Source organism: Mycteria americana, chromosome 5, assembly GCF_035582795.1.
Source record: "Mycteria americana isolate JAX WOST 10 ecotype Jacksonville Zoo and Gardens chromosome 5, USCA_MyAme_1.0, whole genome shotgun sequence".
Classification (NCBI taxonomy): domain Eukaryota; kingdom Metazoa; phylum Chordata; class Aves; order Ciconiiformes; family Ciconiidae; genus Mycteria; species Mycteria americana.
This window is the reverse complement of record NC_134369.1, coordinates 13,457,882-13,485,410: the sequence shown is the minus strand read 5'-3', so window position 1 is coordinate 13,485,410 and position 27,529 is coordinate 13,457,882. Positions and strand designations below refer to the sequence as shown.

General features: G+C 43.2%; 1 protein-coding gene across 6 annotated transcripts in view; it reads right to left on the bottom strand.

Moving 5' to 3' along the window:
• Positions 1-27,529, bottom strand: part of DENND2B (DENN domain containing 2B) — a 192,897-nt gene that overhangs the window by 40,156 nt on the left and 125,212 nt on the right. For 5 of the 6 annotated variants that reach the window (XR_012775859.1, XM_075502180.1, XM_075502184.1 and 2 more), the window contains 7 exons: positions 18,664-18,812; positions 15,719-15,934; positions 12,712-12,808; positions 11,722-11,766; positions 9,284-9,468; positions 8,513-8,622; positions 4,476-4,545 (listed from right to left, as the gene is read on the bottom strand). Coding sequence is in view for 5 of the 6 variants with exons in the window: in XM_075502180.1 (XP_075358295.1) it covers positions 4,476-4,545; positions 8,513-8,622; positions 9,284-9,468; positions 11,722-11,766; positions 12,712-12,808; positions 15,719-15,934; positions 18,664-18,812 (872 nt within the window). In the remaining variant the exon portion in view is untranslated. The remainder of the gene's footprint in view (positions 1-4,475; positions 4,546-8,512; positions 8,623-9,283; positions 9,469-11,721; positions 11,767-12,711; positions 12,809-15,718; positions 15,935-18,663; positions 18,813-27,529) is intronic. The other variant, XM_075502183.1, reaches the window with a different exon arrangement.

The following is a 27,529-nucleotide window of genomic DNA, read 5'->3' as shown; positions in this document are numbered from 1 at the left end:
TACAAGAGCATGCCTTGCCAGGACAGCGGGGGAATATTTTCTAAGGAATTAGCCTCACAGCAGTTGGCTTGTCTTGAGGCAGAGCAGTTTATAATGCTTTTAGGGTTTTCTTATGGTTCCATATTACACAGGACTGCTCCGCCTTTCTCTTACGTAATGTTTGCCAAAAACTGCATGTAGTTCCCTAATTATGGTTATTGCATTTGACAGAACCTGTGGGTCGAGAATGGGACTAATCTGAGAAGATGCTGTGCACGCCTGGACATCAGAGCCACCCCGACTGAAGGTTTCAGAAACTGCTCAGGAAATTGGACACCCAAATACAAAAATCTGCTTTAGAGCCCAAGCCCCTGGCATATAAACAGTGCCTGCAGAATTTACCTGCTCCTTGTTGCCTGTACAAACTCTGTATTTGCATATATAAAATAAGAAACTATGCACGTGACTGTGAATAGAAATATCACACGGAGGTATACATCAGTGAGGCTGTTCCACCCATGCACTGACATTTGCAGGAGACAACAAATTGTTACGCTTTGTGAGCACAGCTGAACCCTATGAAGAAAGCACTTCAGCTAACAACCCCAATTCCACCATTTCTCCCAGCAGGGCAGAAAGAAGTTGCAGGATCCAAATAACAGCAGATCTCTGCTACTTTTGCTATTTCCCCAGATAGAGAAATGCTGAGATGTTTCTCTGCAGCTTCCAAAATCCTCTTTCTTTCTAAGTCCCAGACTGTTCCAGTTTTGCTCTCAGAAGGCATGGCAGGATTTGCCCCAGAAAGGGACAAGCTGGTAAAGTACGTTGGTATCACTCCACTTTCCTCTGTTGGGTAGGCTGTACCAGTGAGACGAGGCACTGCTTGTCAGGTTTTGCAGCTTGTCAGCTTCTGCATGTCAGGTTTTGGAACCAGATGAAATACCCTGAATTAAGTGATCTCCCAGGGCAGCAGCAGATCAGCTTTATAACTGGCTTTAAATTATTAAATAGATTTAGCAAAACACTACTTATTTTCCCCTTTTTTACATTATTTTTTGCTATCTGGTTGATTGATTTTTTCCATAGCCAATGGAGGACAAAAACAATCTCCAATGCCGTCTCAAAACACCATTTATAAAAGTGTGTAGTATTGATTTAATTCTGTTCCCGGAGTTTCCTACTATGCTAACCTATCTTCTGCACCAGCTGAAAGTCAGTGTTCTATTTTTATGTTGCCTTTAATGTAGGCTGGATTTCACTGAGCCTTAAGTGATTAAAAGTGCCTACCTTAATCCTTCATTGACAAACTAATTCAACATTCCTGTGTATACATCTTTTTTATTGTGGCTGATTATTTCAGTCTCAGCCTGGTCCAGGATAACCATTTTGCATTTCACAGAATCACAGAATCATATAGGTTGGAAAAGACCTTTAAGATCATCCAGTCCAACTGTAAACCTAACACTGCCAAGACCACTCCTACACCATGTCCCTAAGCACCTCATCCAAACGTCCTTTAAATACCTCCAGGGATGGCGACTCAACCACTTCCCTGGGCAGCCTGTTCCAGTGCTTGATAACCCTTTCAGTGAAGTAAAATTTCCTAATATCCAGTCTAAACCTCCCCTGGCGCAACTTGAGGCCATTTCCTCTTGTCCTATCACTTGTTACCTGGGAGAAGAGACCGACCCCCACCTCTCTACAACCTCCTTTCAGGTAGTTGAAGAGAGCGATAAGGTCTCCCCTCAGCCTCCTTTTCTCCAGGCTAAACAGTCCCAGCTCCCTCAGCCGCTCCTCATAAGACTTCTGCTCCAGACCCTTCACCAGCTTCGTTGCCCTTCTCTGGACACGCTCCAGCACCTCAATGTCTCTCTTGTAGTGAGGGGCCCAAAACTGAACACAGTATTCGAGGTGCGGCCTCACCAGTGCCGAGTACAGGGGCACGATCACTTCCCTACTCCTGCTGGCCACGCTATTTTTGATACAAGCCAGGATGCCATTGGCTTTCTTGGCCGCCTGGGCACACTGCTGGCTCATATTCAGCCGGCTGTCAACCAACACCCCCAGGTCCTTTTCTGCCACTCTTCTCCAAGCCTGTAGCGTTGCATGGGGTTGCTGTGGCCCAAGTGCAGGACCTTGCACTTGGCCTTGTTAAACCTCATACAATTGACCTTGGCCCATCGATCCAGCCTGTCCAGGTCCCTCTGTAGAGCCTTCCTACCCTCCAGCAGATCAACACTCCCTCACAACTTGGTGTCATCTGCAGACTTACTGAGGGTGCACTCGATCCCTTCATCCAGATCATTGATAAAGATATTAAACAGAACTGGCCCCAACACAGAGCTCTGGGGAACACCGCTTGTGACCGGCCGCCAACCGGAGTAAACTCCATTCACCACCACTCTTTGGGCCCGGCCGTCCAGCCAGTTTTTTACCCAGCGAAGAGTACACCCGTCCAAGCCAGGAGCAGCCAGTTTCTCCAGGAGAATGCTGTGGGAAACCGTGTCAAAGGCTTTACTGAAGTCTAGATAGACAACATCCACAGCCTTTCCCTCATCCACTAGGCGGGTCACCTTGTCATAGAAGGACATCAGGTTGGTCAAGCAGGACCTGCCTTTCCTGAACCCATGCTGGCTGGGCTTGATCCCTTGGTTATTCTCTACATGCCGTGTTATAGCACTCATGCCGTGTTATAGCACTCATGCCGTGTTATAGCATTTCACAAATGCAAGCCCTGTGCATGATTCCAAACTTGCTAACATTCCCAGAAATATAAAAGTCTTAAACCACCTTTACCTGGTAGAGTGGAAACATTCCATAATTTAATTCTAGCCAACATTTTCTGAGGTGTTGTTATTTTGTCCAAATATCCCTTATTATCCTTTTGGATGACAACACATAAAAAAGTAATTGAATTGTACTGCTGCCCTACATCTTGTTATGCTTATTTACACCAGCAAGGATACCTTCTAGGCGCTCCACTTGTTTATCTCTGAATCACCCCCTGACCAGCCCTAAATTTACTGCAACACAAGCCTTTCATTGACATTTCCTTTCCACATATAAACCTTGTTGTGGCCCACACTTACATACTGTATTATACAGAGTAAGCGAGTCTCTGTGATGCTACCTATGGCAAATACCGCCCACAGAATTGATAAACAAGTTTTCTGTTATGTTAGTTTAAATGAAACTTCCTACAAATAGAGGAACCACACACAGCAATACCTCCCAGACAGAGCATCTGCTGTCTGCACGACAAGGAGCTTTGCCACAGACAAAGGGCAGGGTAAGAGCAGGGTCAGGTACAGGCAGCATGCAGGATGGAGCGTGCTGTTCTAATGACAGCGAGTTGCTCTGTCTACTGGAAGCCACTGAAAGCTACTGAAGGCAGGTGCTCCCTCTGTGGAAAGACGGGAAATCATGCCAGAGAAGGAAGGAAGGGGAAAGTGACAGTGTTCCCTTCACTTAGACAGGGGGTACCTATTTGCAAGTTTGCAATGCTGCTGCAGACATTCATTTTGCACAGAGAGTACGCAAAATGCTCCTGCAGCATCCAATAGCCACATAAGCTCTCCAACCAAGTGTAGGCAACTGTCATGTGAACAGCACAGGAGCCATGGCTTCCTGCCTAGTCACTCACACCCAGCTCCAAACCTATCTGAGAGGTGATGAATATAGGCTGGTGCTGCTGTATGCTTTTATGCTATCCAGTCAGATCTGCAGGATGGACAGCAAAATCCCTGTTTGCACTGTGCTTCACCTGCTCTTAATACACTTTACAAGCCTTTGTGCAGTTTCGGCCCGGCCCCGCCCCCCCGACACACGCACACACTGCCATGCTCTCAATTTATCAGGTCACCAGTGATTTTCCAGGTGATAAGACAAAACTATTTGGTAGGCTGAGTTGGGTCCCCACACCACCAGTTGACCATCTCTGGTCCAGAGGACTGAAAAGGAGCCTGAGAACCAATACTTCCCGGCACTGGCATCAGCTTGGTCCTGAGCAAATGGTGATGGTGACCTGCTCTCCACCATTGCTGCCCTCCTACTCGGCAGGGTGGCTTATTTACCTCCATCACCGACCTGCTGCAGACTGATTAGGCAGTGCTGGCAGAGTACTTTGGAGATGTAAGCAGCTGTCCAAGAGATAAACGCTACTCACAAATGTTTAGAAATACCACATTTGCCTTTGTTTGCAGTGTTGTAGTATTTCTGATTCTGCTTGAAAGCACGTAACATGAAGAATTTTAAAAGTAAATGCTCACACAAGAAACTTTCCACATTCTTACAAATTTCCTACAAGATGTGGGATCTATTTGATTGAGACAGCTGTTACGAATTCTTATTTTACTTGAGCTCTCCTTACATTTCCAAATTTCAGAGTAACTGTGTTTTCTTTTAAAACCATGAGAAACACCCTCAAAGTTCAGACTATACTTTTGAGACATTGTTTAACAGAGTTCTGCATTTTGAGGTGAAGGTGATGTACTTACCAACAGCCTCCTGCAATAACCAAACCGCCGGCTCCCATCTTCCCCAGTCAGCATGAAAGAGAAGGTCTCACTAGAAGAAAATAAATTGCCCAGATCTTACTATCAGAACTACAGCATAGCTACGAGGTAGATAATTTAGAAAGGGATACTGCCTTATCCAGTGCGAGATTCTACCCTCTGGAGGGTCTTCTCTCCCTCTGCCCATCATCTGGACATACTCTGTGGACAAATTCCATCAGCAGTAGAGCAAAAATATCTGAACAGTTGTGGACAACCTAGCTATCTTATTATAAGAAGAGATGGGTGCTGAATTTCAGTGACATGACAGTCCCTTTGTACTGCAGAAGGAACACATGAATCATATTTTGACGGCACTATTCAAATGCTGTATCTCCCTTACTTTTTAGTTAGATCCTGTCTTTGGTCTGTCCTTTGTTCTTAAAGGGAGAACCTGAGATATTCTCTAAGAGTAGAGAAATCATTTTCTAGTCCAGAAACAACACAGATTTCCAAAATCCAGCTCATTTTATATCCATGTCTAGAATAAGTACCATTTGTGACAAAGAAGTAAACCAACAGTTTAAGGCTATAATTACAGCACAGGTAAAGGGCTGGGTCTGTGAATTTGTGCCTGGACTGAGAAACATTCCTGACTGCTTTGCAAGTTTTAAATGGCATTATATAAAACACTTCTTTGTGCTGGAATGCCAGGGTTTATATAATTATAGCTGTATATGGGAGGGATATCTTGTTTCACAAACACGAGCTCATGAAAGTTCTGTCTAGGAGAGCAGCAGCAAAAGAGGTGAAATACTGTGTAGGCAGGGCTGTGTGCTTCTGATACCAATGCTGCCCACACAGTCGTCAGCTTCTCCTTCAGTGTTTTCAATAACTTACTATTCAGGTGCTTCCATGTACTGAATAATACAGCCAAGCAACACAAAATATAACATGGTTATGTTCATGTGCCATACGTAAGCCAATAAAAAGCTCCACACATATTCTTGGCTACAGTAATTCCTGCAGGTGAATGCTAGTTCCTTGTCATCGTTGAAAGTCCCTCTAGACACACTCTGAACAGGTCTTACTTCATTTACACACGTCTCAGACCATGCATCTTAAAAAGCCATCTCATATTCTAGGGGAATATGGGGAGACCCCACCTGCAGTACTGCATCCAGCTCTGGAGTCCTCAGTACAAGAAAGTACAAGCCACCTCGCTGCTGTTTGTTCGGGGCCCTGTAAACACAGGGACCCCGGCAGCCGGCCCACAATTCACTGAGCTTTGAGGCCCTCAGGTTCCAAGGATGCCTGGAAACAAGAGGTCCAAGAGCAAAGCAGATGGCTGCCCATCTTTGCGTGGGGGAAGAGAAGACGCGTGGCTGCAGGAACTGCAGAGGTTGAGGAGGCAGCTTCAGATGGGGGGCACCGTCAGCCACATGTACCCTGTGGCTGATGGTGTGGAGCCCATGGAGGTGGATCCACCAGAAGACCAAGAAGAACCGATGGAAGTGGATCCACCTCCAGCACGGCTCCCCTGGCACCACAACACCGTGCCGGGGCTCCCCTCCGTGACGCCACAGCAGCGGCGGCGCAGGAGCGCCCAGCACTGCAGGAGCGCCCGGACCCACCGCCGCACCTGCCGTTAGCTGGCAGGCCCAGCCTCCGCGCCCGGCCGTCCTGCGGGCTCACCCGTTCCATCTCCCGGCGTCAACAACTACTGTGTTGATTATTGCCATGGGTGGTGTGAGCCCTTCTTTCCTATCCCCCGTCCCCTTCTCCTATTTGAAAAAAAAACAAAAAAAAACAATAAACCAAGAACCTAACAGTAAAAATGCTTTCCTCCTCTCTTGTTTGGTACTTGGGCGACTGCATCTGGACTCCTCTGTCCCCTCCTGGTCTCCCCAGTCCAGGAAAGACACTGATGCGTGGGCTGTGGGGCCCAGAGCAGGGCCTTCGAGATGGTGAGGGGCCAGGGCACGTGGCACACAAGGGCAGGCTGAGGGAACTGCCTCTGGTCTCAAGGGTGGTGAGACACTGGAGCAGGTTGCCCAGAGAAGGTGTGGATGCCCCATCCCTGGATGTGTTCAAGGTCAGGTTGGCTGGGCCTTTGAGCAACATGGTCCAGTGAAAGACACCTGTCAGCCTCACCTCTGTGCCTGGGAAGACCATGGAACAGAGCCTCCTAGGAGCTATGGCACATGGAGGACAGGGAAGTGATTTGAGACAGCCAGCATGGCTTCACCAAGGGCAAGCCTTGCCTGACCACCCTAGTGGCCTTCTATGGTGGACTGACTGCATCAGCGGACAAGGGAAGAGCTACGGATGTCATCGATCTGGACTTCTGTAATGCCTTTGGCACGGTCCCCTACAACACCCCTCTCTCTAATGGGAGAGATATGGATTGATGTTCGGTGGATGAGGAATTGGCTGGATGGTGGCATCCAGAGGGTAGTGCTCAACGGCTCAGTGTCCGGATGGAGATCAGTGACGAGTGGTGTCCCTCAGGGGTCCGTACTGGGAGCAGCACTGTTTAATGTCTTCATCAACGACATAGACACTGGGATCGAGCGCACCCTCAGCAAGCTTGCAGATGACTCCAACCTGAGTGGTGCGGCTGACACGCCTGAGGGACGGGATGCCATTCACAGGGACCTGCACAAGCTCGAGAAGTGGACCCATGCGAACCTCGTGAGGTTCAACAAGGCCAAGTGCAAGGTCCTGCACCTGGGTCGGGGCAAGCCCTGGTATCAAGACAGGCTGGCGGAAGAAGGGATTGAGAAAAGCCAGACGTGAGCCGGCAATATGGGCTCGCAGCCCAGAAAGCCAACTGTATCCTGGGCTGCATCAAAAGAAGCGCGGCCAGCAGGTCAAGGGGGGTGATTCTGCCCCTCTACCCAGCTCTGGTGAGACCCCACCTGGAGTGCTGCCTCCAGCTCTGGAGCCCTCAGTACAGCAAAGACATGGACCTGTTGGAGCGGGTCCAGAGGGAGGGCCACAAAAATGCTCAGAGGGATGGAACACCTCCCCTGTGAGGACAGGCTGAGAGAGTTGGGGTTGTTGAGCCTGGAGGAGAGAAGGCTGCGGGGAGACCTTACTGCGGCCTTTCAATACCTAAAGGGGGCTTATAAGAAAGACGGGGGAAGACTTTTTAGTAGGGCCTGTAGCGATAGGACAGGGGGCAATGGTTTGAAAGTGAAAGAGGGTAGATTCAGACTAGATACAAGGAAGAAATGTTTTACGAGGAGGGTGGTGAAACACTGGAACAGGTTGCCCAGAGAGGCTGTAGAGGCCCCATGCCTGGAAACATTCAAGGTCAGGCTGGACGGGGCTCTGAGCAACCTGCTCTAGTTGAAGATGTCCCTGCTCACTGCAGGGGGGTTGGACTAGATGACCTTTAAAGGTCCCTTCCAACCCAAACCATTCTGATTCTATCCTTTTGGCCTATTCTACTACTTCTAAACCTTCAGATCAACAGGTTCTGACACATCAATGCAGGGAAAAAAAAAAGATAGATTTTTTGAGGTTTCTTTTGAATGAAAAAGAAAATGCAAGCCTGGCTCTCCCTTCCCTTGCCCTTCTCCTGTAGTCATTCATCTCCAAGGGAAGGAAGATAGGGCTCCTCTGCTACCATAAAGCTCGGCTCCAAAAAAGTTCTCAGAACGGCATTGCTTTGAGCCAAATGAAGAGGTGTCCTGCAATGTTAGACAAGCATTCTGGGGTAAATGAGGGAAGGTGGTGGGCAGGGCCCTGTCCTTTTTAAGATTTATTTTAAATACTTCTATGTATGCTTTTGGGTTTAGCACTGAAAGGAACCTTCAGACCTCTTCCCCTCAGCCATAGAGGCCTGTGAGCCAGGCAGAATAGCGAAGAAAAATAATACAAAGTTTAAAAAAAAAATAATTAAATACAGCTGCTTGAGCCTGAAGTGGCCAAGACTCAAATTGCTGCTTCCTTAATTGGGCATCGGCAAGCCTGTGGCTGCTCCAGATGCACTCCATCACCACTGTGCAGCAGAGGAGCACTGGAGGGTTTACCTGTTGTATTCGGAGACAGGGAGCCAGTCCTTGGCATCAGGAAAGCAGAACTGAGGGATAGCCTTGAGACGCTCCTCTGCTTCACGCATTTGCTTGGTTGGTCTTTCTAGCTGCGGGGGAGAAAATTGAGGTTCAGTCAGTTACTCTTAGTGCCAGCTTCACAGCACCTCTTAGGAGGGGGGATTACTAATGAGCTCTGAAGAGCAAGGGCCCAACAGCTTGTTCTTTATTTGTGCTTCGCAGAGTGAGGCGTGACCCCAGGACAGGCTTATAGATGCTAGTACAATAGAAATAATCACTGCTGGGGTTTTTTGTTTTTTGTTTTGTTATTTTTTTAAATTGCCCGAAACTCCCTTGTTGCACAATGGCCACTTAAAACACAGTCCTAACTCAAATTCCTTTCTGCTGCGAGAGCACAAGAGAAATGCCATAGATCAGCAAAAGGCTTTCCATTGACTTCAGTGAGTTTTGGAACAAATCCTAATATAGCCAAAATTAGTTAGAAGTGAAATATTTAGAAACTGAATTTAAACACAGTCCTTAAAGGACCTATCATCAGGCCAAACTCTCCAGCACTGGAAAAGATAAATTTGTAAACAGGAAAAGCTTTCAGTCACCTTCTCTATGTCCTTCGCTTTGTAACAGATCACTTTGGAAAAATTATGAAAGCTGAATGATTAACACCATTAAAAAAATAGATTTCTATTAATTTTCCCACGTATTCACTTTATTGATCTTAGAATGAACTGTACGTAAGAATTTTTCTTTTACCTTGGGAAACTGATATGTCACTTCTGGGAGGTAAGTGTTTTTAGAGGGCTTCTTTTTCAGTGACACTACCACAAAATACTCAAATAACTCCCGTTCCTGCCATTCAATCAGCTCCAGTTCCAGGGTTCGATAACTTGGAGCCCTCTTCAGCATTGACTGGATGTGTACTAGACGTTGGGTATGAGCTAGCATTTAAAAAAAAAAAAGAAAAAAAAAAAGACAGATCGTTACCTGGGACTGTAATGTGTATGTGTAAGCCACAGCCATTCACAAAGGACTTTCAGTTTGCCAGCATATTATTCCAAGCATGTTCTCCTTTCAAAAGCAAACCCTCATACTGTAGTCTCCCTCACTAATTGCACCCATAAATCAAAACTCTCTCCAAGTACTGAAGTGATGCAACACTAAGTCACTGAAATAATTTGCAGTTCATAAGTGTTACCCTGCCAAAGGTCTGCTTTTTCTTCGCACATAAGACTAGATTATAAGCCCTTAAGTGGGTGTGCAAATGCACTAGGGCCTCCAGGGTGACACATCTCACGTCTGACTTGGTGGGGGGGAGGGGAAGGGAAGGGAAGCAAACTGACTCCTGTGGGATTGCTTTGCTTGTGCCAATTTGATTGAGGTTATGATTCTTAGATTCATGGTCAATCTTAGATTCATGGTCACGTCCAGTCCTGATTCAAACATATGCCTTGATCCAGTGACTTGTCGCTAGACATCTATGGCAGACTAGTCAGTAACACCATCACCGGTTCTGGTAGACCAGTAAGTGAAAATAGCTAAGTAAAACCAGCTTCCTGCATGCTCTTCCCCATCTCTTCACACCAGCATCTCTGTGCAATGGCAAATGAATTATCAGCAGCACATGTCAATCCCTTAAGGCTACATTAGTATATATTACTGATATATTACTATATCACACTGCCCACAGTTTGCAAAAGGCAGACTGTCCCTTGTGGTAGGGAAGTAAGATGTCACAAGCACTTGATCACAGCAGTAATTAATTGACAGAAAGAAAGGGAAACCCCTTGATGACCAGCCATCATACAACTGGTTCAACAACACACAAATTAAAAATTATTTTGATAAAGCACTTAGATCTTGGTGTGACTGCACAACTAGGGAAGCTGAATCCCAAGAAATAACCTGCCTTGTCCTGCCTTGAGATAGCCCCACACTGCCAGCCAGTGCTTCATATTTGCAAGAGGTGAAACCAAAGAGCCCACCCCACCCCAACAGACAGGGACCCAGTGAATCCTGTCATGCTACACATGACAACCGGATCTTTGGCTCAGGATGCCCTGAGAGCATCAATGTAAATATAAGGTGACACAGGAGCAGTTGATTAGTGAGCTACCAGAATGAAGATCCTCCGTTCCACAACAATGGGAGGAAAATGGGAGGAAAAGCTTCCTAGTTTCCAGTGAAATCAGAATATCCTCCCAATAACAAGAGAGAGGCCAGGCCCTGTCTGTCTTCTTTCATGGGCTATGAGCAAAAGCAAGTCCTATATTTTTTGACACGAAGAAAAACAGAACTGAAAGTGCTTTTGGGCTGGTACCTGTCTACAAAGGAGAAATGAGTCTTTTTCCACACATCACTGTACAATGTTGCATACAGCCTGTTTTGGGTGGTCTTACCACCACCTATCTGGAACAAAACTGTTTCCCTAAGACAATTTTTTACAGCAAGTTTTCCTGCATGAACTGTAAGCAGGTGACATCTGCAGTAGGCAGACACGAATGCTTGCCCCTTATATTATCACCACAGCTCTGCACTCTTTGGTTTTTTCCCCCTCACTTACTAACAACACAATAGGTTTTTAGTAATAAAATCTGTTGTTGCTGCCTTCAACTTTTTTATAGTTCTCTCTGTGTACCAGGACTCTTGAAAATGAGGGACTAATTTACTGGCCTGGCTCAAGCAGAGTTTGTGCAGGTGCTGTGCACTGATAAAGGAATTTCTACAATTTGGAGACTGCAGACCTATAAAAGAGTATGAGAAACACTACGCTGGATCAGACCCAGAATCTTGCCTCCAACAGCAGCTAGCTGTAGACACTTAATGCAGTATACGAATAAGAAGAGAGGATATTTATCCAATCTCATCCCTCTAAGTTTGCACCCAGTAGTCAGTCTGGAAAACATCAGCATCTGTGAAGTGGCTGACAAAGCAAAACTATCAAAGGTCCTGTTCTTCATTATATGACACAGTTGCCAAATCCTTGTTAGATCCTCACAGCTCATTTTGTCCTTGCTTTCCACATTCACGCTCCTGTGTTGGAAACTTTGTGAGCTCTGCAGCAATGGAGTTAGCATAGTTCAGGAAGGAAAATATAGGACATGGACAGGAACAATGTACAGTAGCAAGAGAATGTATGTTGATAAGGTCTGTGACGGTGGCTGACTTGCAGTTATTGAAGGCTGATCCCTTACCTTTAAACCTGTCATCTGAGTCACTCTCACTCTCGCTGTTCTCATCTGCAGGAGACAGAGGGATCAGTTAATGCAAAACCAAAGCAAACATAAACTTGGTTTACTGTGGTGAAACTGGGAAAAATCGTATCTCACACTGAGCCTTGTGATCCACGCATGCTCTCTCCTCCGTTTTAAAACATCTTGAAATAAACAGTTTGAATGACCCCTTTAGATCGTGTTTTCCCTGGATTAAGTTTCAATTTTGCTTAAGAATAAGAGCTTTGTTTTGATGAAAGTGCAAAATTCATTCTCCATTAAAGCAATTGATTGCACTGGACCCCCACCTATGCTAAGCTACAGTGGTGAATGTGCCATTTGGAAAATGGATTTTAACCCCCCTACTTCTTTTTCAGACTTTTTTTTTTTTTTTAAAGTTATGCAGCATTTGAGAAGTCCAAGTAAGCCTTATGAACTTTGTCTGTCTGGGCAACATTTTCAATCACCAGAACTCACGAAACTGAGTGAGAGTAACATGTAAAAGTAACCTTATGACAAGATGCATTTCTGAGGTGTACTCGCATTAAAGATCTGTTGTACTCCTACTACAAACATGGCCTGAATTTCTTTTTGGCCCCTGCTTTTGCAGAAGCAGTTTGAAGAGCAGCATGAGTTATATTCACATGCCAGGAAAAAGCATGAATGAATTACAAGGTCAAAACTGTGAACTTTGGACAAAACTTACAGATGTAAATTACTCAAAAAAGTGAATTAAAGAAGAAGCTGGATAAGTCTAGCTGATCATGGGATTAATAGGGTAGACAATGCTGAGAATCTTGGCTATTTTTAGCTCATCCCCATTTTCTCCTCTTGCAGACACAAAGTTATCATTGTTCATAGAAGAAAGTTGTAAACAAAGTAGAGCCTGGGGTAGATGTCGAGGAAAGGAGGGAATCTGTTAATCCTGTAACATTCAAATGGATTCACTGAACTGTGATGCTTGTGTCATACCTCGTAGGGATGCGGTCTCAATATTGGACATAGAAAGTTTCTTCAATCGTTTTTTTCCTCTTTTTGCACTGTAGATGGAATTGATTCTTTGGACAAGCTGCAAAATAAGAAAATAAGGAACCAGTAAGACCAAATACTTTTCTACCAGGAGACTTTTAATTAATCCATCCAAACAAAGAATTTGACCACAGATGATAGGCCAGCTGAACCCCCCAAAGCCTTTACTATTTCAAAGTGCATTTCTTATCTCTCTTATTTTGAATCCCATTTGTTTGAATCAGTTATTTTGAATCTCACTCCTTTACCTATGGGTATATTTTAAAAAACAATTAAATAACTCAGAAACCTAAATCCCATTTTCAAAAATCACATAGACATTTGTAATAAAAGTACAATGAGCCTGAGGATTCAAAGACAGCTGTTATCCTCTACCACCTCATTCCTCTCTCTCTATGCTATTGTTTCTCTCTTCACTTGCACTGTCTAAGTAACAGTGATCCATTAGGCATATCCAACTTTGCCAAACTCTCATGGACCCTAAGATCACATTCTTATTTTGAATACAGGAGTAACATGTGTGTTAGCACCTCTCTGAAGTGAGATTTTGGTGTGTTCAAATAAGCACAGAAGGAGATGGCCCTAACTTTTTAAAGCCTTTTCAGGTACAGGGTGAACCAGCTGCTTTGAAGCTATATCATATCAACTGAGCATCTGGCCCATATGGACTTCTCTCTGCCCTTTCCAACTCGTGCTGTACTTCCCTTACTTCAGAGGTACTGTATCTACTGTCTCCAATCTTATCCTTATCTACAAAAGTATTTTGAAGTTAGCTACTAGTACTTTAGTACTAGTACTAGGCTTTAACCAGCACTAGCCAGAATTTTAACTCCTGGTAATCATCTTTATGACTTCCCTCAGAAGGGTTAATGCAGATAATAACTGTCTAGCCAAAAAAATCTGAGATGATGGAAAATATTAATGAGATAACTTGTGTTTAGTGCCTTCAACAAGAGGTTGGGATTAATAAGAATTCGTAATTAAACAGAATACTATAACTTCTGGAGAGTCATAAATATGTAGTAATTAATCTTCATAATGTTTTTATGATCAGGAACAGTATATTTCATTCCATAGCAGCATTACTCATAGAACTATAATACAATTTGCAAAAGCTGTTTTACCTCAGCTTGCAGGGAGAAATAAACTCAGTGAGAGAAACTAATTCGCCGTAGACAGAGTAGAAAGTCAGTAACAGAGCACAGACTGGAACAAAAACTCATGCAACCCCTCCAACAGAGGAACAGGGTCTGGCCCAGAACAGACAGTTTGACGTGTTGAAATCCTTGCTTGTTCTCCTGCTTGAAGCAGGATTAGGGATTTTGCCTCTACACGCTGACTGAGCCATGTGCAACCCACCAGCAAGGGTCAGCTGGAACTTGTCTGCTTGCGGCCATGCACCTGGCTCTGCCCACTGGGAATCTGCACAGCACCACGGCGGAGTCAGCAGGATGAAATCCTGCCCGGCTCCAGTGCGTGCGCCGGCCCAGAAACTCCTGCACATAAGCACTAAACAAGGCACCAGGAACCAGGAGTGAGGGGCCTTGCTGGGATTTTCCACTCCCCTCGCTGTGCTGCTTGGTACTTTGTCTGCTTGAGCTACTTCACCAGGGGTAAAATACCTGCATTGTGGTGAGGAAAGCCCAGATGTTTAAAGAATTTAGATACTGCTTCACAAAGCATCACTGGGGATTGTACAGAACAGAACTTTCTCAGGTTAGAGTTTTTCCCTCTAATAACTAACTTTTTCTCAATAAAAGCCCGAGATTCTCCAGTAATATGTGATTTTAGGAGCTAGAGTGGTCAAAAACAGAAATTATCACAAGATTTATGATAAAACTATGAACATTCATATGCTCAAAAGATATTTTCATATAAGGAGAATGTCTGTCCCTTAAATAAATAAAAAAAAAAAGTTGGGTACATACAAAACTAACAGCCAAACTTTCCAAGTTTTACTCAAAACCAAGTAGTAAGCTACTCTGTAAGTTACTCTGTAACTTCCTTCACAGATGTATGCTCATTTGTGCAGTAAAATAGTATATTCCAAGAAAATAAAAATATAGTAAATATTAAGGACATAGGATTAATTTCCTCCTTTTTGTTTGTTTCCTGCTTAGACAGAATTTCAGACTAATTGACAGGAACATAAAATCTCACTCTACTCACAGTATTTACAGCCATGTACTTTAAAATACAGTCTCTAATAAGAACAGGAAAGAGCTGAATATACAGTAAAAATCAACTTTGTTCACAAGCCAAAAATAAATATATTGGCAGTTCTCCCCCTCTCTCCTGCTACTGTACTAGAAAAGGTTTGTTGGGGTTTTTTTGTTGTTGTTTGGTGGCTTGGGGTTTTTTCACATCCCATTTTGAATCGGAAAACTCCTTGAAAAATGGAAAATTAATTTTTACTTCAAATCCATCAAGACAACAGGGTTATCAGGATGGGGTAGGTTGTGAGTAAATGAAGGGAAACATATTAGGCCAATAATAGTTATTTTCCTGAGACCAGTAAACAAATGATGGGGAAAAAAACCACTTCAGATGCTGCTGCATGTTATAAATAATAATTGCTAGGCCATCACCCATTCAAAGTCATAAAGTTAGGTACACAACAATGCTCTGGCCCACAGAGCTTAAAGAAAAGTGTGGAAAACAGAAGTGGGTTAAAATCAACTCTGTGCCAAGATGGCCATCAGTCAGATGTTTGCTACTCTTGGACCAGGGCAGAGTTACCCACTTCTAGGGAACATACAGTACAGCTGTATGTGAAAAAGGAGTATGTCTTCACTCCTGAGAGTTACTGTTTCTGTTTTGATCTCAATTTTCCTTTAGTATACAAAAAGAGCTTTCAGTGATGGCTAAAGGCCGACAGAAATTTGCAAGCTCTTGCAGACAGGTGACCTATCCTCAGCATAAGCCTGATCACCTTTGTGATCACCAGTACCTTTGGGATCCTCCTGGCCCGCCGTGTAGACAGCAGCTCGCTTGTGGTACTCAGGCTGTCCTCATTGAGGCTGGAAGGGGAGGAGGGAATGCCAAGCTGAGCCAGCAGCAGCATGTCATCGTGACTGTGCCGCTTGGGCAGCCGTGGTAAGCGGTGGCTCTTCCTTTCTGACCAGTTCCCGATGCGCAGAGACTGGCTGCTGGGCTTCGAAGGTAGCTGCAGGAACAAGAACAGCTTGAGCTCTTCCCCTCCTCAGCAACAGTGCAGAAGCAGCTCTTTGTGAGTGAGTGGTGGCTACACAAGGACATCAATGCCAGGTGAGCCACTGCTCTGCGGGATATGTGCGAAGAGAGGGTTTAAGGTCAAAATGAAGAGACGGGGTCAATATCTAAGACTTTAACGTTGACTTTAAAGTTCAAAGAAAACAATGGTACTTTTGGCTTTGGTGCATTTCCATGCACCCACATCACATCAACTCTATGAGGTTTCAAACCTAACTTAAAGGCTTGGCTGACATCAGAACACTGACCCCATGGGCCTGATCTGTCTCTTTCACTTGCAGTAGTGACAATCAAGAGCAATTACACTGAAGTTGCTATTTTATCCAAGAGAAAGAAAATAGAAAATCAAGCTTGCTGTATTTCCATGGTGTTAAGATGTTTTAAGATCTGCCAATGTGCAAAGGCGTGGTTACAGCTTTGTCCTGCATTCCCAAAGAGTTCCCTTTAAAACACAAAACTGTTATCATTGCAGGGGGAAGGGAAAATCTCACTGACAGGATTAAGCACCAAGTAACAGCTATCTTTAAAAAACTGGGGCTGTTTTGGAGCAGCCTTTCCAGCAGCTCTGCCCAGCTCTCAGGAAGGTTAATTGGCAGGCTGGCAAGGCCGGCCTCTTCCCAAACACAAACAGTGTAAGAAGCTTAACCAGCATGTTTAGAACAAAGTACTATTATGTCAAACAGCTGTCAATTGGCATTTGCTAATATTCTATTAGCAGTATTACGAGCTATAAACCTGCAGTAATAAATGTCCCATTTGTTCTACTTGGAGGGCTTATGTATTACAGTGCCATACTATCTGGGATTAAGCATAGGTGTTTCTGTAGATGTGGATTTTGCATCACAAATACAATGTCATCAATAAAACATTCTTTTTGTATCTGATGACTTCAAAAACTGAAAGTAACGAATGGGAAAAGAGAAGACACAGTGGGATTCAAAATGCCCACAAGCCAGTGTTTCTGAGGTCTCTGCTTACCACAGGTTAGTATGCCAGGAAAATCTGCAGCAGTCTATACTTTAATGAAAGGATTTCTTTTTGGAGATGATTGTTGAAAGCCTGCTGACCTTGTGATCTCTTTCATCTTGTTTATCATCATCCATGACTGAAAAGTCATGTTGCTAATCCAGCTACGTTGCTATGCTGGAAAAACTGAGTGATAAATAATTGCCAAAGCTGCCATTCTTCAGGAAATTGAGACTTTTCTATTTCGGGTCGTTGGAGAATTACCCAGGCCCACAGCTGACCTGCTCTTAGTGTCTCTTCGCTTTATATATCACCACAATGACAGCGCAATTATGGCAGGACTGACTCCTGGCAGGAAAGTCCGGGCAGCATTTCAAAAAGAAGCTACCAGAATAAAGATAGCCCTGTTACAAAGATGCCAGAGAGTACTTATTTACTGAGCAACTTTACAGAAGTCATTTGAATCTGTATAATCTTTGGTCACCTTGTATAAAACAGCGAACAGCAGACAGTATCTTACTATGGACCTATATGATTTCTACCCTAATGGTACACCCTGTTGGATCCTCTAGATGCTACACAATTTCTGTTAACACATAGACAGCCAAAAATAATTGTTATGCATAGTATGTCTCTCACTACAAGGTTATCTTCGTGGCTGCAGTTTCTCTTTCTCCTTACTCTGCCTGATTACTACTTCCCACTTGTTCCCTTCTCAGTAGCTTTGCTGAAAACACTCCTGTTTTATAAATGATGTGCTAGATGCATACTAAGAATCCTGGTGATACTTCTTTTATCTCTTGGATTGTGAAGCTCACATGCACACAAAATAAGCGAAAGAAAATGTATTCAGTTTTGTTCTAGGTCTTTTTACAAGACAAAAATGTAAATTGTTGTGACCTTTTGTTCAACTGCAAATTTTCTGTTGATTCTGTGCAAAACAAAGTTCCTTTAAAAGGCGTTCTGAATCTCAAAATTAAGTATGTGATGAAATATATATTTTCCCTTATGAATACAATGATCCCATAAACAACAAAGCAACCTGGCATTTCATAGCATTCACAAAAAACAGACTGCTTTGGAAAAGTCACCACAAAATGGAAAGTCTGCAGAGTTCCTGGTCTTTTCCTTGATACTGTAAACACAACTTATACAGCCTTGTTAAATGCAGACACTTAGGTTTTTCTGATTATTTTATTATTCATTTATTTATGGGGGGGCATACTTGGACTTATCCATTTTACAATAAATATGCCACACTACTTACTACACATGAGCAAAGTCACGATAGGCCTCATGTAACAATACCTGGTCAAGATTAAGCAGCTGACTTTTTCCCTCTTGTTCCTACTAAAAGCCCAGCAGCAAATACGGAGGCAATTCACAAAGAGGTGCAGCCATATAAATAATTTAGGGCCAGGTTCAGCTCACAAACAACCAGTAGAAGGATTCTGCTTAAACTCATCAGGCTGTAGCCAGCACAAAGAGCCATCAGCTTCTGCAGTGCAGCGCTGAGAAGCTGAGCTACAGCTGACGAGAGCATTTCCAGCAATGATTTATGCATTTGATCGCACTCTTTTTCCAGACACCCTCTGTCATTCAGTATGGCTGCTCTTCCTCCTATGCCATGATTGATTTTCTTGCAAAAGTTTTAAATAAGCTTTGAGCACAGAAAGACCGGCGCCGTCACACTGTTACCTGGGGAGGTGATGTGTATTTCCTGTCCTGCGGTGTCCACATCCTGTGCAAAGAATCTAGGGAATTCTCGGAGAGCTGATGGGATTTTCGGCCCGCGTGACGGCCTTTCAGCTCCACATCCTCATATGGATTTTCCTTGGGTGACTCGCCTTCACGTTTTTGGTTTGGGTTTTGGTTTTTTTTTTTAAGAAAAGAAAAACAGACAGGAATGTAAAGTTAAAAAAAGATAAAAATCATGTGAACCAAGTGAAAGGCTTTTAGAAAAGCTCCTCGGCTTTCAGCATGACTCATCCCTCTAGCTGCAGCTGGAAGTATTTGGAAAAGAACTTGGCTATGAGGTCGATAAGTTTCTTTGGGGGTTTTTTTTATGGCTTTTTTTTTTTTTAATAAAATGCAAAGATTTCACAAGACGTGCTTCTGAGCATCCACAGCTGTGGAAAATTTATTGATATATAAAAGCTAAGGCACATAACTACTTTAAAGTGTATCAGTAGATTTTATAAATCTATAGCAGCCACTCACAGGGCGAAATGAATAGCAATAAATAACTTTTCTCAACATACCACCCTTACACACAATAAGACAACTTTTATTTGATGCTACCTTCACTTTTCTCTTCCTCTGAGAGAAGGCAAAGAAAGAATAAACACTTCAGCTTAGCAGTGCCAAGAGAGAAGATTGGAAAATGTAGAAGACAAGGGAAGAATTTCTGCCCCGACCATACTGCATCCTCAAAGTGTTCTTTAAAACGCATCATGCCTTCTAATTAAGCAGCTATTCGTTTCAATTTATGTAAAATTAATATCTCCCAGACAGAAACTCATCCTGCCACTAATATATAAAGGCTTGAACAGTTAATCACTAAATATGACATAAATGATACACCAAAAAGCAGACTTCAATCTTTGAATTTTTAGCATTTGAAAGCCAGAACCAAAATTTATAGTTCAGATTTAAGTGAGATCCAGCACCCTTCAGCAGCCTAAGGACCAGTGGAATAACCCACTGTCTTCTCAAAACTTCTGAACTCAGTAAGCCTCTCACTGAACTAAGCAGCATGAAGATGAATGAGTGCCATCAGTAAAATGAACATTTTGTATCCATTTCTTCAAACACTTCATAATCAGCAACTGGTTTAGAACTTCAGGTTTTTCAAACACAGAGTCCTTCCAGTTTTTCAACCATCTTAAACAGAAAATCATCCCCAAAAAAGTGATCTACTCAAATTCAAGACTTGACTTTGACAAAACTTGAAATATGCAGGAAGTTCAAAGTTTTTGAACCAACTTGCTTTTGGTTTTATACCTAAAGATGACTCCAAACCTCATGAGTTCAGTACAATATATATTGCAATACAAGCTATTAAAATACAAGAAATTCAGATTTTACTACATACTGTAACAATTAAGAATTGAAAACTGAAAGCTATAGCATGGTTTATTATTCACACTGTTACAGAAAATAGTCACTGCTTTTACAGAGATGACAGTTGAGGCATAGGTATTTTCAATGAGAGCAAGGCCTGGATTAATACCCGGTTCGTTTGACTACCAGTTTTTTTGTTCTAGACCAAATATTACATTTTCTCATCGTACAAAAGAAAACAAAAATAGTTTGTGCTTTCTACTTTATTGTTAAGCCTGGAAGTGTGAGACTGCTTGATTCATCAGTTATAGCAATAAGAGCTTTTGCTTAGCAAGTTCACATATTCACAATACAAGTAAAAATACAGTTTTGCTTTGGTAGTGCATCATACTAAGATTTCTAGTCAAATACAAGCACAAGAGTGAATGTTTTAGCTTTGTTTTAATTAGAAGCCTGAATAACTGCTGCTCTTGAAGAATGTTTGAATTGGCAATCGCAGCTTATTATTTCATCCAGAGGGAATCTGATTCTAGAGGCTGCACTATCATCATAGTCAATCCGCACACCACATGGAAAGAACACCTTCAGGTGCGTGGGGTACTTAGAAGAGAGACCTTCTGATTAATGCAATGAACAGGATAAATCTTAAGCAACAAATACTCCTACAAAAATTTAAAGCTACAGATGTTCTGGGAGGACTATGGAATTGATTGATTCCTTCTGCAAGAAGAAAAATAAATAGATACTGCACACTAATTCTGTTCCTTGTAAACTCTAGAGCTCTAGATATGATAATCATAACAACAATAAATGGTCAGCTTCGCAAAATGCTGTTGCTTAGTCACAGCTAATTGGACTGTACTAGCATAATAAAATTTCTTGTAAGCCCAAGGCAAGTATAGGTCAAGCAAGCATTTTAGAATGGATTAACAGATTTCAAAATACCCAGCTACATTAGACAGTGCTTAAATATATGCTTCCTTGTGAAAACAAATGTTATTACATTAGTCTGCATAGTATCCAAACTCTTGAGAAAAAACAAGCCCAACAGTTGAAAAGAAACCTTTTTTAAAATGTAAAGCATTTAACAGTTTTCGGGTGATTCTCTTTCCAAGACACAATGTAAAACAGAATTGCTTGAACCCAGTTAAACTCAACATTGCTAATGTTGACCTAAAATATTAAGTATAGAAACAGGCCCAGAGAAGTCTTGGATGAGAGGAGAGGGAGGAGCAAGGAACCATGAGCAGAGGCTGCTTTTCTGACTCAGATTCTCTACCAAAAGAAAGCTCAGGCCAAATTCCTCTTCAGTGTAATGTGGAGGTCAGTGGAGACACCACAGGGATTTTAACCCTTTCCGTAGAGCTGTGAGAGTTTCTTCAGATGACTGGCTTGCTGTTCAAGAACACTTGTTTCTTTTATTTTTCTCATTTGCTTAAAAATCAAATTATTTCAGGTTTTTTTTTTTTCCATTTTGAAATGATGCCTTGAGACCAAATATGCCTCACCTATTCTTTTTTTTTTTTAAAGAATAAACTTCCCCACCAAATCTCTGATAATGCAATAGTCTGAGCCACCTGAAACAACCCAGTTTTCCTGATTTGGCATTTGAGCCCAGTATTTGGTTCAGCCAGTGAACTAAAAGAGATAATTTATTTGTCTAGGTCTTCAGTAATTTTCAAACCTTAGACAACCACCATATTTTAGTACCTACGCTCTCCCTGGCGGATGAGACCAAAAGACCAGATATGCCAAAAGAGCACGAGGCAGCCCAGACAGACTGCTTTCTGGGTGCCAAGAGTAGGAAGGACAAGTGACAAGAAACTCAAGATGGCAAGCAAGCTAAAAAGATGTGTGAGGGTACCCCAAACTGCCTTAGAGCAGCATTTAACCCTATCACTCTGCACTGTGACTCCCTTCCATGGGAGAAAGACCTGGGAACCGATGGCCACCACCACATGTAGATCCCACACTGGAGGGAGGCTCTGGGGAAGGGCTGCAGTGGCGGCTGCTACTGTTGCTGCAGCACAAAAATGAGGAAAGCTTCCATATAGCTGGGCTGGCTCAGGTTTGTAGCTTTGATCTCTGCACTTTTTCTGAACACCATCGCTTCTCTAGTCTCAAGACCCCGGCAAGGAATGTTCACAATCTGCAAGCTGCAGTGCTTTTGCATTCATTTGGATTTGCTGCAAAAGGAAAACACATTTACAATGAAAGAGCAAGGAAACATCCTTGCTCCTTCCATATGGCTGTCTCTATTGGAAGCCAAAAGGAGAAACATTATGCAGTATAGAGGCCAGGCTTCTCTTAATGAGCCTGATCCAACTGCTACACAAGACAACAGCAGACTATCACTGACTTCAAAGGAAGCTGAATCAGACCCCCAGAATGCATATGGTCACATGAAATAGCAAGCCTTTGGCAAAGACTGTCTCTAATCACCACCCCTGCTTCTAGATGAGTTCCCTTTATAAGCATTTTTTTCCAAGTTTCCCCATCTCTTGAATTCTACGTACCGAACTGCTGAGTTAACACGGGACATTTATCTACACGACATTTATCTTCAGAAGATCTCACAGGCAATTTAATGATTGGTCCACAGGGGAAAGAAAGAAAAAAAAAAAAGATAAAATAACCAGTGATCTTTAGAAAAAAGTCCTGAGGAATGCAGTGCCTTAAGCTTAAGCATCGATGAGTTTCCTCCAGCAGTTGCAATTCCTCACTCCATGATGCTCTGCAAGTCAGCCCCACTGAGTCCTGAGGCAGCACACAATGTTCCTCTGCTCAGCCTCTCACACGTGGCAAATGGGAAGCAGAGGCAGACTCAGCAAGCCTGTCTCACACTGAGAAAGGAGTGAAAAGTAAGGCTGAGGGGAAAAAAAAAAAAATGCAGGCAGACACTTCTCTATAAATGGCAGAAAGCAGGGAAATGCATCATTTCTTTCTAGATGGGAGAAATAATTATCAGAGGAATGAAGTGATTCACTGGGTGCTGATTATAACTCCTGCCTTTTGCACTGCCAGGAAGCGAGAAGAATCGAACAGCAGGTATACAGTAAGGGAAAGGGCTCATCAACTTGTGTTAACTTCGGTGCCTAAATTAGGAGCCAATGCTCACAGAGGAGATACAGTCTCCAGAGGGTGATGCTGAATGCCCAAGCTAAGAGCCTACCGCCTTCTTTGCTGGCTACATAGAAAGCCCAGGCCCCTGAGCTGTACGGCTGAGTTAGGCAGACTTAGCACCTCACAAATGGCAAAGTGTGTATTTCCTGCATACTACAGCATGTGCACAAAATATAGAGCAATTAATGTATTTTACATTATAATGTACTGGGAGATGAAAGCTTCAGCTGCCATCCCAGGAGAGACTTGGGAAAAAGCAGCATGTACCTCCAGAGGCAAGGAGCTGGAAATAGTGGCAATAAATGGGCAGGAGAAGAGGCCTGGATAAGCACAATGAGGACTGAATAACAGACAAGTAGAAGTACCCAAGTAAGCAGTCTGTAAGAACTTCCAAGTAAGCAGTCTGTAAGAACTTCTGACACTTGTGGCACCTATCCCCTGAACTTTTTGCAGTGTTTCTGTAACAACATACACAAGGTGCAACATCAACTCCTTTCCACACATAATCCTCCTGATGGCACCTACAAATTCTTAAACTACCTTTTTTGCCCTCTGCCCATGACCTCTGTTCCGTTGTAGATATAGCCCAATTCATCCACCTCACGCACATTTGGTGCACACAAGCCCTTGCAGAAGATTAAGATAAAATACAGCTGGGCAAGGAAGAAGCAAGCCGAGAAGGGTGGTTGGGGAATTCTGCTTTTGCTGCCATTGAAGAGGAAGCAATGGGAATGAGCCTCTGAGTGCAAGCACTGCATGAGGGAACAGCACGGAATTCACGCGCTGTGCAGACTTGCAGCTCCCCAGCATCTCTGGGCACTTAAGTCCAAAGAACTGCTCAATGGTGAGAATCCAGGTGTGTTCTGCATATGAATTACTCATGTTATTCATAAAATTACACAAACCCAGATTCACACCGCCAGTGCTGGAGGAAAACTCAGCCACTGGGATGTTTATGAGCATGTTCAGATCAAACAGATGAAAACCACAAAATCTCCACACTCTCATAAAGTATCTGAGTTTAGATCTTTAGTGCATAGATGAGCTCTTTCAACATCAGAGAAGCTGCAACTGTGCATCTCAGCTGAGGAATTTACCCCAGGAATCTGTAGAAAGAGGAACTATTTCAATATCAAATTACAGCTAAAACAAATTATAGCTGCTTTGACAAGCTATTGCTGAACAGTGCTAAGTTACAGACTTACTTCCTTATAATCCTACCACTCAGTGTATCAGCTCAGTACATGTTCTCAGAAAAATAGTAGAGCATCTGCAACATACAGAGTGACAAGTCGAAAATGCGATCGGCCTTTTGAGTCCTGGTCCATGGAGTTTGTAGGCAACAGCCTGTGCTTTCTAAACTTTTCCAGTTTTGCTTTGCCTTGCAATAAGCAGAAGAAACACTGCAGATACTTTCAGCTCCCTGCCATCTCTGCAGGGACTGCAAGAGCTTAGATTTGTAATCATAATGAAGCACTAGATGGAGAAGAATAAGCATGGCTGATAAATGAATAAGAAATTTCACGCCCCAAAATCATCCATTTAACATTCAGTCCAAAATCATGTGCATGAAAACATCTGATGAGCAACTGTTAGCGCAGTACAGCATCAGCATGCCTAAACTCCTAAACTGCTTGCACTTCACAGAGGTTTAACCCTGCTGACTTCAACACAGTCTCTGTGAATTTAAACTAGGATTTGGGAGAGCAGTCTCATGGTCATTTTACTCTCTGTTTTACTAACCTGCAGCATTGACTAGAAAACCAGGCGATAAAGCCGATAGAGACTGTCAGAAGAAGCTGTAGTGGATGGTATAGCTGTGAGACACACTCCACAGAGAAAAATGGGGATCTAAATAAAGCATGACATGATTATTAAAAATAACTGAAATCTATGTATCCCAATGTAGCAACAAAGCAGCAGGCTGATCACCAATAGGATCAGACAGCTGGAGTATTTGGCCTTTCTTTGACAAGCCCATATGGATACTGTTTGATTTAATGTGCTCTGGCTGCCATTACCCTACACTGTCTATTATTAAAATTGCCACTATTACACTTTCCAAAAACTCACATGCTTTTTAGATTGTGAGAGGCAGACTGGGGGCGTGGAAGAAGACAGGAACATATGTTTCCCTGATCACTGCCTGCACCATCATTTTGTATCAATCCTAGCTCTGTCTTTGACTAACAACTATCCAGAGACCTCCTGGTAAGGGTCTGACCAAACACCCAAAATGTTTTCAGATAAGCAACTAGCACAGCACTGCTGGCAGAGGTGCAATCTCTCCAAGTTTGCTTCAGCTTCACAGCAGCCCAGCAATTCCAGTTTCTCGCAGATTTGTACAACCCTTTTGATGTGAGATGATAATACGGCAGACAATAATGTGATATGAAAGTACAACAGGTGATAATGTGGCATGTGATGATGGGATTTTACTGGAAAGATCAGCTCGCTGTCTTTCTAACCTTTTTCCACATTTACTGGAAGAACTTTGCAAATGTTCTAATTTGAAAGCAATGTCAAGCTGGAACATCTTCCAACTGGACCTCAGTCATCATTTCTGCAGCTCTTGGCACACACCGTGGAGGATTCAGTAAAATAGCTAAATCATCCCATTTGTTACATGACACGCACTATGTCCAGTTTACATCAGAATTCAAAACAACTAATTGGTTTAGGAGAGACGAGGTCCCTTACCAGAAGAGATAAAGGGAGTGACATGCTGTTCTGGACTCCACGGGGAAGGTTAAGCCACCGACATTCCTTGCACACTCAGGATCTTGCCTGTAGGTCCACACCTGCCTATTTTAACTGCTCAGGCACCCACCCGGGATAGGCTGCCCTGACGCTCCACTTAGTAATGCTGGTTTGAGACATATTGCTCCATCTCCTCTCTTATGAGTTCTGATGTATTGGGAAATAGCTGAGAGACCCAGATTCATCTGTTCTCATCTCTCTGGAAAAGACTGTACTTGCCCAAGTACAACAACAACCTGGCCCTCACTAATTTCAAGGTGAGATGGCTACACCAAAGGAAGGACATTTTGCTCCCTGAGTGATTACCGGAAACCTGTATACAAGACCTATGTGGATATGATTTTACTCCAAAAATAAAAAGAAATAACTTTTCTAGGCCTGGTACCAATCTGACTGGTTTAGGGCTTTATAACGATTTATGTTTCACTCAACCCTCTGACTGTGAAGAAGGCCCATGCAAACCCAGAGCTAGTTGCCCTGTTACAGTGCAGAAGTAAACAAGAAGCTGATTCTCCCCAAACTGCAGTGAGATACTCAACCTGACAGAGGAAAACAGCTAAACAACTGTGTAGAACTACACTGTTTCACTTTTCAGTCACCTTGGGTGTCAATTGTAACAAGGTTCACTTATATACCTCCAGAAGCACAGTGATTAAGTTGCTATCACTAGTCTAACTCCTCTTAAGGTGCAAAAAAATAGTTGTCAAGAGAAGTATCCAGGTATTGAAAGGGCTCAAAATCTCCTAAATGTGACACTGAACAGGTCCAGAGAGCAGAAAGGTGCATAACAAAGCCTCCCCAGGAGGGGCAGCTGCCCCTGGGACCATGGATTGCAGGACGCTCCCAACAGGAGCCCACCAGCAAGTTCCCATTCAGAAATTCATCCTGGTTTTAGAGACCCCACAGCAATGTTTCTGGGGCATTGCTTTACTTTCTAGATTGCTTCAGCTCTAGCTGTCAAAGCAGACACAGTAGCTGTCAGCAACTGCTTCTCAACTTCTTAACTATCACCTTTTATTTAAAGACAATCTGAAACAATCTGACTCTGCTGACAGAGCTTCACAGACTCCAGAAGAGCATTCTGACTGGCTCCATCAATTACTTCTCAACAAACATAAATACAACCAGAGATGGGCCTGAACCCAAGTTCTGCCTCTGAGCATTTATTTCTGAGCTGGGAAGAAGTCTGTAACCCCATCAAATATGTGTGACTGACTCTAGTGTCCTCAATGGACCACAGAGAAACTGTGATGTGGAGATAGGGATAAATGAGGAGAAGACAGAACTGAGTTCCAAGGCAAGCTTTCAAGCTGGCCTCTACCACCATGGACAATACCAAAACCCCAGATCCCAAGGCCTGTGCTCTTTTAGAACCAGAACTCAACTGCTGAATCCCAGCTTTAAAACAAAAACATTTCAGATTTAACTTTGCATAATAACTGTGGCATTGCCTGGAGGAAAGATTTTTTCACAGGAATTTGTGCCAGTTGCCTGAACCATACACTTTTGACTATCCTTCTCTTGCCCAGGTTATCTGTCCCTCTGTAACAGCTAATCCATCTGCTCAGGTTCACATTCCAGCTGCTGGAGTCTCCTTGAGAAGAGCATTTCCTCAGCC